This window comes from Mytilus galloprovincialis, chromosome 3 (genome assembly GCF_965363235.1).
Source record: "Mytilus galloprovincialis chromosome 3, xbMytGall1.hap1.1, whole genome shotgun sequence".
Taxonomy (NCBI): Eukaryota; Metazoa; Mollusca; class Bivalvia; order Mytilida; family Mytilidae; genus Mytilus; species Mytilus galloprovincialis.
The window spans coordinates 9,817,732-9,831,755 of record NC_134840.1 but is presented as its reverse complement, the minus strand read 5'-3'; the positions used below and the strand labels follow the sequence as shown (position 1 = coordinate 9,831,755).

Below are 14,024 nucleotides of genomic sequence, written 5' to 3'. Positions count from 1 at the left end.
GAACTTGAAAATAAATGTGCAATCAAATATATATATGCAAGTCGTCAACTGGTCAAGTGGCTAGATGCACATATCGTTGGCCAATTGAACAACATATCCTAGTTGGCTGTTTTTTAAACTTCTAGAAATATTAACGGAAATAAGGGATGAGTAAAGGAAAATAAATGAAAACAGAACGACTGAATTAAATAAAAGGATGTTCGATATACTGTATATTTCGGTTTATTCTTAAAAACCTATAAGATGCTTTATTTTTATCTAGTTTCCTAATCAAAACAATTAAAATGAGAAAATAAATACCTTGCAACTTCCTTTACCGTCAATGCTGAAACGTTTAATGTTATAAAAGAATTTTAGCGTCTTTGACCTACTTTATCTTTTTATTCGGATGCTTACGATTATCTTCTCCAAGTTCAACGGGAACATTTAATGATCTAGAATAGAACCCAGATGGAACCGAAGAAGTTGGGTTGCTATAACCAAACAACCCGGATGTTGAACCAGTTACCATGGTTTCGAACCAAAGAACCTGGATAGAACCAAGGTTCAGAACCAAAAAACCCAGATGGAACCAAGGTTTAGAACCAGAGTGCCCGGATAGAACTTTATTCCATTCGGAATTCTCATGACTTTTTATACCGTCAACGTATTTTCCAAATCATTTATTTATTTAGTATATTTAAATATAATTAACCTTGACGTACGAGCATAACATTTAGAAAGTAGTCTACAGAGTACGAATTAAACGTTGCTTTCTAAATAAAATGAGAGAAATGAACATCATTTCAATTTACGTGACTTTCAATTTTGTTGAACTTCTATTTCCTTTTTAATATGTTTTATATCGTGGAATCTTTGATATAAAACATGTATTGAAGTGGCGTCTCCACTTGTTATAATGGACGATCATCTGACTTTTTATGTTATAATGGACGATCATCTGACCTTTTATGAGTAAATATCTTATACTACTTCTCTTTCACCAGTTTATAATGAATCTATATAAATGTTATACAACACGAAATGGAACTTTTACTTGAAGGGCATCACCGTTTAACATAATGATTTTGCTGTAAGCCTTCATCATAAAGCAATCTGAATAATGAACAAGCTATTCCAAACCCTATCATCAGGCAAAACAAATTGCCTTACACAGTCTGTACCGTCCATAGATGTGATGATAATTCGTAAGTGAAATTATTATCAACCTATTCAACGAGTCCGACGGCATTTATCGATGACACAGAGTAAATCATCCCTGAATATGCCTAACTAAGCAATAGTCCACCAACCTCGTCTCATTGATTGGTGGGTGACTTTCGATTAGGAGAAAACAAGATATTAAGTTGATATTTATACTTGATGTTTGCTTTAGATAGCTTGACTTTTAAATTCAATCACAAGAAGGCTGGCGGTAAACTGGCAGTAAAGATTAATCATCTCACATTTTTGTACCGATTACTTTATTATTAATATGTTCGAAGAATGAAAACAAATTAAATGTACAAGTGTAAATGCTTGTTGTTATTCTTCTTTCTATCCTCGAATGATGTTAAAATAGAGAGAAAACCTAATACTGATATGTTTTTGTTAAGAAATCAGCCTACATTTGCTGTTTATTATTTGTAGACTTAATGAAACTTTGGAATATATCCTATATTATAAAATAACATGACTACATGACGTATTCAGAGGAATTTAGAAATGAAAACAATATTCAGTTTTTTCTATCTATTTTTGAATAACATTTACATTGCTGAAATACTTTCGGTTTAAACATAATATAAAAAATGACATTGAATCCATTCATTACCAATACAAGTTTTAATTAGTTTGTAGTATTTTACTTTGAATTATAAATCCATTAATTCACATAAATATCTCCAAATGACCAATTGGATTTTAATTCAGATTGTTCATTCCACATTTCCACAATTTAAGAAGATACAGAACTCGTTTCCATGCACTGACTCTACCAATTTGTGTTTATCCTGGAAGCTTTATATTGCAGTAATAAGTCTATTATGTGATCAATTGTGAGCCGAACTGACAGTAAATGTGGTTATCTTTGGAGAGAATAAGATTTGTAATTGTTAGTTAACAATAGAGCTTGGAACTACATTTCGTGGAGGTTGTAAGAAGATTATGTACGATGTCATTAATAATCGCTTCATTTTAACTCGCTCATTCAAATCAAGGTAACACATATATAATAATTTCTCGTGAAATACTGCAGTTTTATTTTGTATTTAGTTCATTGCTGCTGTTTTGGTTATCACATCGCTGTTATAACATATTATGCTTGGTAGGTGCCGCTGCAGGTGAATTGTCATCATACAAGGAAAGCAGCAGTTCAAAAACTAGCTGCCTAGGCGTGATTTGTTTTTAAATTGCTGGAACTGTGGACTGCCACCTTGTTGAATAGATCATTTTAAAATATTTCATTTTAATCCCAAATAATCTTTCCTATCTATATGTACTGAATACGCATACAATACATATTTGCTGCTGGACGTTAAATATTAATTTATTAATTTATCGAGCGAAACTTTTAATTAAGAAGACATTGGAATGTTGTGCAGATCTAATAAATCACACTGTTCAACTTTGACCTTGCACTTTTCCTAGGACAGATCATTTAATTGATATAAAGATAGTCGGGCCATTTTTCCTTTTAAGATAATTAGCAAAAATACGCAGTGAAAATTTTCAATATTAATCATTATGATTCAGGCGAAATATTAATAAAATTGTCGGATTATATTAGAAGGTTCATTCGTTCTGAAATAAACTTTAGGCGAATATTAATTCATTCGGAATGCACGATTTGGGTTTGCATCTTGAAATGTAAGATGTATTTTAGAAAGGTGATTTTAAGATAATGTCTCTATTCATTCTTATGTTGCAGTATATATCATATGGGAAGAAAATGGTGTTACCGGAATCCTGTGTCAGATAGAACAATTAACAATTATTTTATATTCTATCCAATCGTTGTGGGTGTTATTTTATATTCTATCCAATCGTTGTGGGTGTTATTTTATATTCTATCCAATCGTTGTGGGTGTTATTTTATATTCTATCCAATCGTTGTGGGTGTTATTTTATATGGTATCCAATCGTTGTGGGTGTTATTGTGCTATCTATATAAGTTTATTTTCAGTGTACTTATAAATACTTCTTTACCCACACATTCCTTTTAAATTTTAAAACCACCTCTCTAGTCTCATGGAAGTGGGTTCGCCCAAATTGAGATATTTGCCACTGGACTTTAAACATCAATTGATCATAAATGTTTATTGATATAGTCTCTGTTTGTGGAAAACACTTTAGCGCTACATCTAAATATACAACAATCCGTATAAAAACTGATTTCTTTTGCGGAATAGACAATTTTATATGTGACTTTTAAGTACAGCGACTAATAGAAGAAATAGATCGGAAGCCGAGACAGGAACCACAGCATGTTACAACGGATACGTTCTGTTGTTGTATCAAACAAACATTGAAAATTATGTACAACCATCTTCCGTGTGAGGGCTTTAATTTTTCGAGAAGATAAAAGATCTTCTTAACTACCATAACATATGTCTTGTAAGCTTTTAAGGTAAATTGTTTTATGAGCCCAGTTGTTTGTAGTTAGGTAATGTGTGATCGGATTTAGAAGATTTCAACTAATTTATATAATAACTGATAGCAGTATCACGTAACACAGTAGCTTTACATACAATACAACTTGTTTCCTACTATACATACAATTCTAACCTCAGTATGAGCTTTACATACAATAAAACTTGTTTCTTACTCTACGTACAATTATAACCTCAGTATGAGCTGTTCATACAATAAAACTTGTTTCTTACTCTACGTACAATTATAACCTCAGTATGAGCTTTACATACAATAAAACTTGTTTCTTACTCTACGTACAATTCTAACCTCAGTATGAGCTGTACATACAATAAACTTGTTTCCTACTATACATACAATTCTAAGCTCAGTATGAGCTGTACATACAATAAACTTGTTTCCTACTATACATACAATTCTAAGCTCAGTATGAGCTTCACAACTTGTGTTTCCTACTATTTGACAATTCTAAGCTCAGTATAAGCTTTACAACTTGTTCCCTATACGTACAATTCTAACTAAGTTCAACTAACATGTTCATACTAGTTCAATTGTTTTTTAAATGGCCGTACGAAAGACTTGAACATGCATGGTATATTCAACCGTTAAAATTGATTGGTTGTTGTTTGCTCTGACGTCTCGTCGCATAAGCGTTAAACAAACGAAATTAAATTCGCAACCTCTCTTATTAAACAAAGTCAATCACCAACAGCTACACTGATATCGTAAGGTATCATACTTATACTTATACCACTGTACTTTAAGGATTTAACGTGAGTTTTCTGATGAAAAGATGGAATATAATTGTTATGTTTTGTCTTATAAGTCTCCCGCTATGAAAGCTCGACAGCCAATGGTTGCTTGCATAATCCTGAAATCGGCTTAACGTAGTATGCGCTAAACTATTTAATGATGGTTTTTTTTTTTTTTTTTTGCTTTTCATTGTAGGATATTAAAATCGGTATTTATTACAACATTTACCACCGTTTCTCTTCATGCATTCGCTAATTTTAATGATAATCGCTATTTAAATCATAAACATTAGAAGCTTCACAAAATAATTACAAAATATTGGGGATGTGTAGTTAAATTATTATTTCCTTTCAAATGTTAATGTAAATGAAACATGCAAATCACCACATCACTGTAGATTATAAGTCGAATGAATTTCTTTTCATTCTGAGCGTACTTTATATCATATCACCAGCTTACAACTATTTAAAATCAGTTTAACATGCAATACACAAATGCTATTTCCATATCGTAATTGTAGAATAAAGCAAAGAATTTTATAAATCACCATTTCCATTCCTAGTTATACAATTGTATTTGATTGTATCTGATGTTACAAACTACATTAAGATGGTAGATAGAAAACAAGACCTTCAGATAAGATTCGTATAATAAAGGTAAAGCTTTGGTTAAAACTATTTCATTTCAACACAATGGAATCCATCTCAACATAGGATCGAATTCTTTGGTTTTATTGTTAGCAATCTTTGATTATTCAGATATCAGATTTTATTTCGACATTTTCTTAAACATCACCGAGATCGATTGACGACTTAATGTAAAGAATCTTTTGTTTTAGTTAAAACAGCCATCTCTGAGATGAACGTAAATTAACTGGAAGGGAGCGACCAAGCATGCAGAAACTATTGTAAACTATTTGTATAAAAATGCTATTCCAGACTGACAAAAGTACTGTATTAACCACCACAATAATCGATACCCCCTATCATAACCGATATAAAGATTGCGATATCATCACGATGTGTTTGATTAAACTAACTACTATATATAAAATGATTTTTCTTGGGAAAATAATGAATATGACATTATATTATTATCTAGCAAGAACCAAATCATCCGAGTCCTAAAATATTTACTTTTATTGGTCGTATAAAGTATAATGAAATGTGACTTGTTTAGTTATAAAATAGTTTGTAGTTAACATTTAGATTTGGTATCTGAATGTTAAGGATAACTGAACTTAGATAACAAGTCTGAATGTTTAGGATATCTGAATTTAGAAGACTAATCTAAATGTACAGGATATCTGAATTCAGATAACAAATCTAAATGTTAAGGATATCTGAATTCAGATATCAAATTTAAAATGTTAAGGATATCTGAATTCAGATATTAAATTTAAATGTTAAGGATATCTGAATTCAGATACCAAATTTTAATGTTAGGTTACGAATATCGACATGCTGACAGATATCATACATCCAGTATGGATATATCTAGATGTTAAGGGTATTTATAAACATTCAGATAACAAATCTAAATGTTAAAGATACCTGCATTCAGATTCCGAATCTAGATATTAAGGATGATATATTCATCCAGGTAACAAATCTAAATGTTAAAGATATCTGCATTCAGATTCCAAATCTAGATATTAAGGATGATATATTCATCCAGGTAACATATCTAAATGTTAAAGATACCTGCATTCAGATTCCGAATCTAGATATTAAGGATGATATATTCATCCAGGTAACAAATCTAAATGTTAAAGATAACTGCATTCAGATTCCAAATCTAGATATTAAGGATGATATATTCATCCAGGTAACAAATCTAAATGTTAAAGATACCTGCATTCAGATTCCAAATCTAGATATTAAGGATGATATATTCATCCAGGTAACAAATCTAAATGTTAAAGATACCTGCATTCAGATTCCAAATCTAAATATTAAGGATGATATATTCATCCAGGTAACAAATCTAAATGTTAAAGATACCTGCATTCAGATTCCAAATCTAGATATTAAGGATGATATATTCTTCCAGGTAACAAATCTAAATGTTAAAGATACCTGCATTCAGATTCCAAATCTAGATATTAAGGATGATATATTCATCCAGGTAACAAATCTAAATGTTAAAGATATCTGCATTCAGATTCCAAATCTAGATATTAAGGATGATATATTCATCCAGGTAACAAAATCTAAATGTTAAAGATATCGGCATTCAGATTCCAAATCTAGATATTAAGGATGATATATTCATCCAGGTAACAAAATCTAAATGTTAAAGATGCCTGCATTCAGATTCCAAATCTAGATATTAAGGATGATATATTCATCCAGGTAACAAAATCTAAATGTTAAAGATACCTGCATCAGATTCCAAATCTAGATATTAAGGATGATATATTCATCCAGGTAACAAAAATCTAAATGTTAAAGATACCTGCATTCAGATTCCAAATCTAGATATTTAGGATGATATATTCATCCAGGTAACAAAATCTAAATGTTAAAGATACCTGCATTCAGATTCCAAATCTAGATGTCATGGATAATATATTCATCCAGGTAACAAAAATCTAAATGTTAAAGATATCTGTACCAAGATAAACTAAATGTTCAAGGCACCTCAATTGTAAGGTACACCAACCGTCATTTCTATAAACAAAATGAAGGTTGTTGTTCATGTCATAATCAATGGGAGAAAGCCTTGACTATAAACACTTTTTCAAAGAAAGAAACAGACTATAAACACTTTTTCAAAGAAAGAAACATATTTGTCCATAGTCAATCAGATCAATAAATGAACAAGCATCATTATAAAGAAACCTTGTAGCCAATGTCTAACAGTCAATCAGCCTAAAACAAAATTAAATTAGCTAAACGAGCAAGCCAGTCAGTATAAGGTTGTTTCTTACAAACAAACACCAATTGTATCTCATATCATTCTCTATCAAAGGAATCAATTTCGCTATCAGTATTTATATCAAGAGGAACGTTAAGTTATAGAGTAGAAATAGAGTTGACAAAATCGATGTTATTTCATTCCATGTTGTGTCAGTCTAGAACTGGACAGATGAAGTTAATTAAACAGGCCATTCCTTCTAATCTTCTAAATGGTTTATGTCTGATAAGCGCCTTAATGGTTGTAAAATGCTATGCGACCTGCTCATGTATGGTTTAAGAACAATAACCTGTTTTTAAACAGTAAAATGTCTGCGTTTATATCTAAACCGAGAGGAACGGCTTCCCCGTAATGTTGTCTACAAATAACAAACTAATTCATTACCTTCACTGTAGTTTTTATAAACATTACGGATGTTTCTAAAACAGATTGGTAAGATTTTTATATCCTCAAATTTGACATTTTTGTGCCAAAGGTTTAGGTAAAGGGAAAGCGGACAGTTTCACCACTATAACCCTCGCATGAAGTTCTCTAAGATCTTACCGCACATTGTAGGTCATAAGAAGTCGTATAAGGCGTCTAGAATATTGTTGTTATTGTATAAAGCCTACCGATGTTGTAGGTCATAAGAAGTCGTATAAGACGTCTAGAATATTGTTGTTATTGTATAAGCCAACCGATGTTGTAGGTCATAAGAAGTCGTATAAGACGTCTAGAATATTGTTGTTATTGTATAAGCCTACCGATGTTGTAGGTCATAAGAAGTCGTATAAGGCGTCTAGAATATTGTTGTTATTGTATAAGCCAACCGATGTTGTAGGTCATAAGAAGTCGTGTAAGGCGTCTAGAATATTGTTGTTATTGTATAAGCCAACCGATGTTGTTGGTCATAAGAAGTCGTATAAGGCGTCTAGAATATTGTTGTTATTGTATAAGCCTACCGATATTGTAGGTCATAAGAAGTCGTATAAGACGTCTAGAATATTGTTGTAATTGTATAAGCCAACCGATGTTGTAGGTCATAAGAAGTCGTGTAAGGCGTCTAGAATATTGTTGTTATTGTATAAGCCTACCGATGTTGTAGGTCATAAGAAGTCGTGTAAGGCGTCTAGAATATTGTTGTTATTGTATAAGCCTACCGATGTTGTAGGTCATAAGAAGTCATATAAGACGTCTAGAATATTGTTGTTATTGTATAAGCCAACCGATGTTGTTGGTCATAAGAATTCATATAAGGCGTCTAGAATATTGTTGTTATTGTATAAGCCTACCGATGTTGTAGGTCATAAGAAGTCATATAAGACGTCTGGACTATTGCTGTTATTGTATAAGCCTACCGATGTTGTAGGTCATAAGAAGTCATATACTTGACGTCTAGAATATTGTTGTTATTGTATAAGCCTACCGATGTTGTAGGTCATAAGAAGTCATATAAGGCGTCTAGAATATTGTTGTTATTGTATAAGCCTACCGATGTTGTAGGTCATAAGAAGTCATATAAGACGTCTAGAATATTGTTGTTATTGTATAAGCCTACCGATGTTGTAGGTCATAAGAAATCATATAAGGCGTCTAGAATATTGTTGTTATTGTATAAGCCTACCGATGTTGTAGGTCATAAGAAGTCATATAAGACGTCTAGAATATTGTTGTTATTGTATAAGCCAACCGATGTTGTTGGTCATAAGAATTCATATAAGGCGTCTAGAATATTGTTGTTATTGTATAAGCCTACCGATGTTGTAGGTCATAAGAAGTCATATAAGACGTCTAGAATATTGTTGTTATTGTATAAGCCTACCGATGTTGTAGGCCATAAGAAGTCATATACTTAACGTCTAGAATATTGTTGTTGTTGTATAAGCCTACCGATGTTGTAGGTCATAAGAAGTCATATAAGGCGTCTAGAATATTGTTGTTATTGTATAAGCCTACCGATGTTGTAGGTCATAAGAAGTCATATAAGGCGTCTAGAATATTGTTGTTATTGTATAAGCCTACCGATGTTGTTGGTCATTTGGGTTTTTCTCTTTAAAGCTTACAAAACATAAGGGGCCATAAAAATGATCTTCAGATATAAAAGAAGAAATGGCATGATTAACTGCATACTATGTTCACTTTGACTGGTACAAGCTTAAACATTGTTATTACACGATTTATTTAGTAATCTTATAATAAGAGTTTCCATATTTTATAGAAATTTTCGTTTTTGTTTATTCAGAAAACTATGAACTCATTATTAAAAGTCTTTCTGTTGTATTGCTTTCACTTCATTTTTTTATTGACCTTTCAGATCATTATATTAAGTGGTTTTTTTTTACTTTTTTGAGGTGATGGAATCCCATATAAAAGTTTGGTAACGCAATTTGTTGCAGTTTATACTCAAAATTTGAAGCAAAAGCCTAGAACATTACACCATCGTTGGGTTAGAGGGAATATCTATTTTGCAGAATTGAAAAATTGCAAACTACCAGATCCAAGCATATTTCAAAACACATTGAACAGTTCTAATATAGCTCTTGGTATATGTTAATTAAATACTCTGGCACCACTAGTGCAGACTAAAATTGAATTATTTGCCATATCCATGTTGATTTATAATAACAGATTAATAACCAAGTACAGTAATGTTTCTCGATGCAAATGACACATTACCGTATTCAAACACTTCAAATATTCAATCCTGTCAATAATCATCGTCTTATAAACAATCATATGTCTATTTCATTACTAACGAAATCATTAAAATATCTTAAAGTATTCTTAAATCATTTTCTGTCCTCTTGGCATTAACAAATTTGTATTATGATTAAATATTTTTTTATAATATTGTCTATCGTAGACGATTCGATTTTTCCTCTTGCTTTTTTAATGCTTTTGAATAAATATATAATAATAGTTTTTCGAATCTGATTTGACTCGCAAATGGTACTTTTGTATCAATACAAGGAAAAAAACTCTTTGATGTAACCAACAAATAAAACCAAGTCTTAAACTGACGAGGAACCATAAAGCGTTTAACATCAGAACCAGTCTTTATAAGCATTGATAATTTTTGGTCTAAAACATACAAAAAACAATTGAAAAACGTTTGAATAAGCATTGTATTTATTTATTTTTTTGCGTGGTTTGGTTGAACTTTCAAAATACGTGACATTATTGGAATTGGTTGATTTTAATTAAGTTCGCTAGTTTGACATTGAGACTGTTCATATGACAAAATGTTCTTTCGATGAAGTTAATGTCAAAGTTATTTATATCAGACATGTTTTGCTGTTTATAAGAGAATAAAAATCGATGTCAATAAATCTGATTGGATGTCTACAAACTAATTTTTTGATGGCTTTATGCGCTTTAAATTTAAACAAACTGAATTCCAAAGACAACAGATATAACCCAGTGCTTCCTATAATGGTATCTATTGTGTCATTTGTTCCATACGCATAATCAAATCTTCGTTTGAAGAAGGTGGACACTTAACTTGCTTTTTAAATAGCAATAAAAAAGAAATAGAATAGTTAAATGGTAATTAACATATAGTTTGAAGAAGGCAGAATGCATGCATGTAGCACATTTCAGACTTGTAATAGCGATATAAATGGCGTTTTTTGTTTTATCAAATTAACTAGTGTAAAAGACGAACAAAACAATGGACTCGTCTTTATATTACCTAGTATAAATGTCATTTGGAAGCAAAACCAAGCAACAATTGCATGCATGTGTATAAAATTTATATATTAATGTCTATGTTATAGAGATCAAAAACACATGTTTAAATAGAAATGTTTTCGCGATTGGCCAATATTCATATTGACCCTGAAATTGTTATTCATTAATTTCGAAAACATCATACCTATTGATATAAAAACTATAACTTTTCTCCGCAACATGTCAGAATCGTAAGAGAGCCAAATGCGTGACCACATGTAAATGCGTTCGCGTTGTTAAGCAACTTTTGATATCGTGTATGTATGACCCGTACTACTGTTCCAAATACTTGTGCCAATTATCGGAATTCACTCACATTAAGTATTTAATAATTAAATTTTAGTTGTGAAAATGCGTATTAATATCCAACAATGATGCATACACATTTGTTTTTTTTTTTTTTTTTTTCTGTTCATATATATCTGTCCATGAGACATAGCGAATTTCAAAAGAATTAAAATGTCTTAAATTGCTATTTCGAAACTCGTTAACTTTTCATGTTAATAAAAACGCACTACTCAAAGTTTTGCAATGCTTGATTTTAATGAACTATTGCTCTATAATTATGTTCGTATATTGTATAAATTGAAAGCTTGTCTAATTGTCTCTCGCCAAACAAGTTACTTAGTCGATGTCGGGAAACATAATGACATTTTCAATATTCAACCCATTTTGATACATAAGATTTTTATCACCATGAGAGACCAGCGTTATAGATCAGCGAATGCAGTCAATAATAACTATTTCAATACGAGATTGTGATCGATTCTTATGATAGAAGAAAGTAACAAGAAAATTTGTTCTATGGAGTATGTTCATGTCTTTCTTTTAGAGAACGATATGCCTCTTTAACGCATGCGTCTCTGGACGGAAATCACCCGAGTGATTAAAATAGCAGATGGCTTATAGTTTTGACACTAACAGTCACAACTATTCTATTAAGTTTGTCAAACAGGAAAATGCCTACTTGTTTTTACCAAAGTAAAACATGTTTTCATTGCAACTTTTGATTTTTTTTGTCAGTTTTAAGATGGATGTGAAATTATTGGATTTTAACGTGAGTATTGGCAGAGATGGCTTATGGTTTTATGACACGGTTGTATTACTTTGAAGTTTATCTTAATTGATTGATCATTTAAGATGAAAAGTGCCAATCATTTATCCTTCAGTATAGTTCCGTTACCACATACTTACCAATTGGAATTATGAATTTTTTATTGACAAAAATTTTATGTTTGCTTGTTGGATTTTTTACTGGTTGCATTGCACCTGTATTGATAAAATCCCACGCCAGTACAAAAGTAAGAACCCCATACGGTGAAATAAGGGGCCTGTTGGTGGAACTCCCCCATTCTGCACATCTGAAATCGGTGGAAGCGTATTTCGGATTACAGTTTGCGTCAATTCGCAGCCCCAGTGGCTCTCTCCGTTTCTCAGTGCCCAACACTCCAAAGGAACGGTGGAACACAATCAAATATATAAACGAAACAAATGTTCCTACGTGTCCTCAAAGGAAATTCAAACTGAAGGAATTAAATAGGAAGTGGCCCGCTGCTGTAGTTGAAAAAATACAAAATATAACATCATTTGTTCGCGATGTCACTGAGGATTGTTTGAGATTTAATATATATGTTCCGACAACTGGTAAGAATTTTATTTATATTGCATTTGGCTTGATAGGACTGATCATTAACACATTTGAAAAGTTGAAACATGCCCGATTTTATTATCATTTTAACAAAAAGAGTTTTAGTAAAATTTCTTATTCTATTTTTTTTTTAGTCGTTAAAGTTTTCACTTAACAATATTTATGGTTAAATATTGTTAGAAGATGCAATATAACAGTAGTTTTAAAATAATGATGAAACATTCCCATCACATGTTGAAAGCGATCTCAATATCCATTTCAATTCCTTTTATTGTTGTGTAAGCCTTTTGGCATAGCTTTCTCAATTTTATCGTAGATAAGGCGAAAGCATACTGAGTGCAGATATCGTTTTGCTTAATTTCGAGTGTCCTGAGCGATTTTGATTTGTTGCTACATAAGCGGCACGTAAGATGCAATTCCAGATTGATAGCTAATTTAAGATGGGATGTGCCAAAAGATTTTCGTATGAGCTATTTACACAGGAGAAAGATTCAAACATGAAAAAATCGTTTATTAAAGTTTTGTTTCTATTTAGTGCATTAATTGATACTTGCTTTGCGCCAGTTTTTAAACAAAAAACCGGAAGTTCTAGAATAAAAACTCCTTATGGTGAAATGCGAGGAAGATTAATTGAATTTCCTCGTCACTCAAATTTACAATATGTTGAAGGGTATTTTGGATTACAATATGCTTCAATCCAGAGTCTGTCACTTCGATTCTCTGTGCCAAACACTCCGAAGGAACGCTGGAATTTCGTAAGGGTTTTTGAAAATTTTAATGGCCCTGTCTGTACTCAACCGAAAATCAGAACCAAACGTTTAAATGCATTGCTGCCTAACGGATTTGTTTCAAAATTTGAACATTTGTCTTCCTTTGGTCATAAAATAACCGAGGACTGTTTAAGACTGAATATGTACATTCCAGAAACAGGTAAGTGTTTGTATTTTTGATTTGTTAGGTACAAAGTTGGATGTACCATTTGTTTTTGAAAAGTTGTTTATTTTCAATGAATGATCTATTCCGTCATCCTTAAAATATAATATTTTTGGAAAAAGCAAATATACTGGATTTTGGTTACTTGAAAAAAATGTGAAATATTTGGTCCATCAATTGCTGAAACCAACTTAAATCTCTGAGCAAAAATGGAATTGGTCGTTCATATCATCATGTATGTCAATCTCATATCTTTTTAACTGTACTTTTTCCTATTGTTTTCCAATATATCGTATATGTCCCCACTGTTGCTGTCCTAAACCCCATATGTTTTCCCCGACTGCTGCTGTGAAATCTCCCGTGTATTTTCTCAACTGTTGCTATACAACTCCACGTATATTTTTTTCATAGCTGTTGTTCAACTCCCCATATA

At 31.5% G+C, this 14,024-nt stretch overlaps 1 protein-coding gene across 8 annotated transcripts in view; it reads left to right on the top strand.

Annotated features, from left to right (window-relative positions):
* The window catches only part of LOC143067158 (neuroligin-4, X-linked-like), a 245,086-nt gene that overhangs the window by 188,668 nt on the left and 42,394 nt on the right, over window positions 1-14,024 (top strand). The window contains exon 1 of one of the 8 annotated variants that reach the window (XM_076240220.1): window positions 11,964-12,654. The exons of 5 other annotated variants lie outside the window; for them this stretch is intronic. In XM_076240220.1, coding sequence (XP_076096335.1) covers window positions 12,216-12,654 — 439 coding nt within the window. In that variant the 5' untranslated portion in view covers window positions 11,964-12,215. Of the gene's footprint in view, window positions 1-11,963; window positions 12,655-13,093; window positions 13,589-14,024 lie in introns of those variants that run through there. 2 more of the 8 variants (XM_076240217.1, XM_076240222.1) reach the window with 2 other exon arrangements.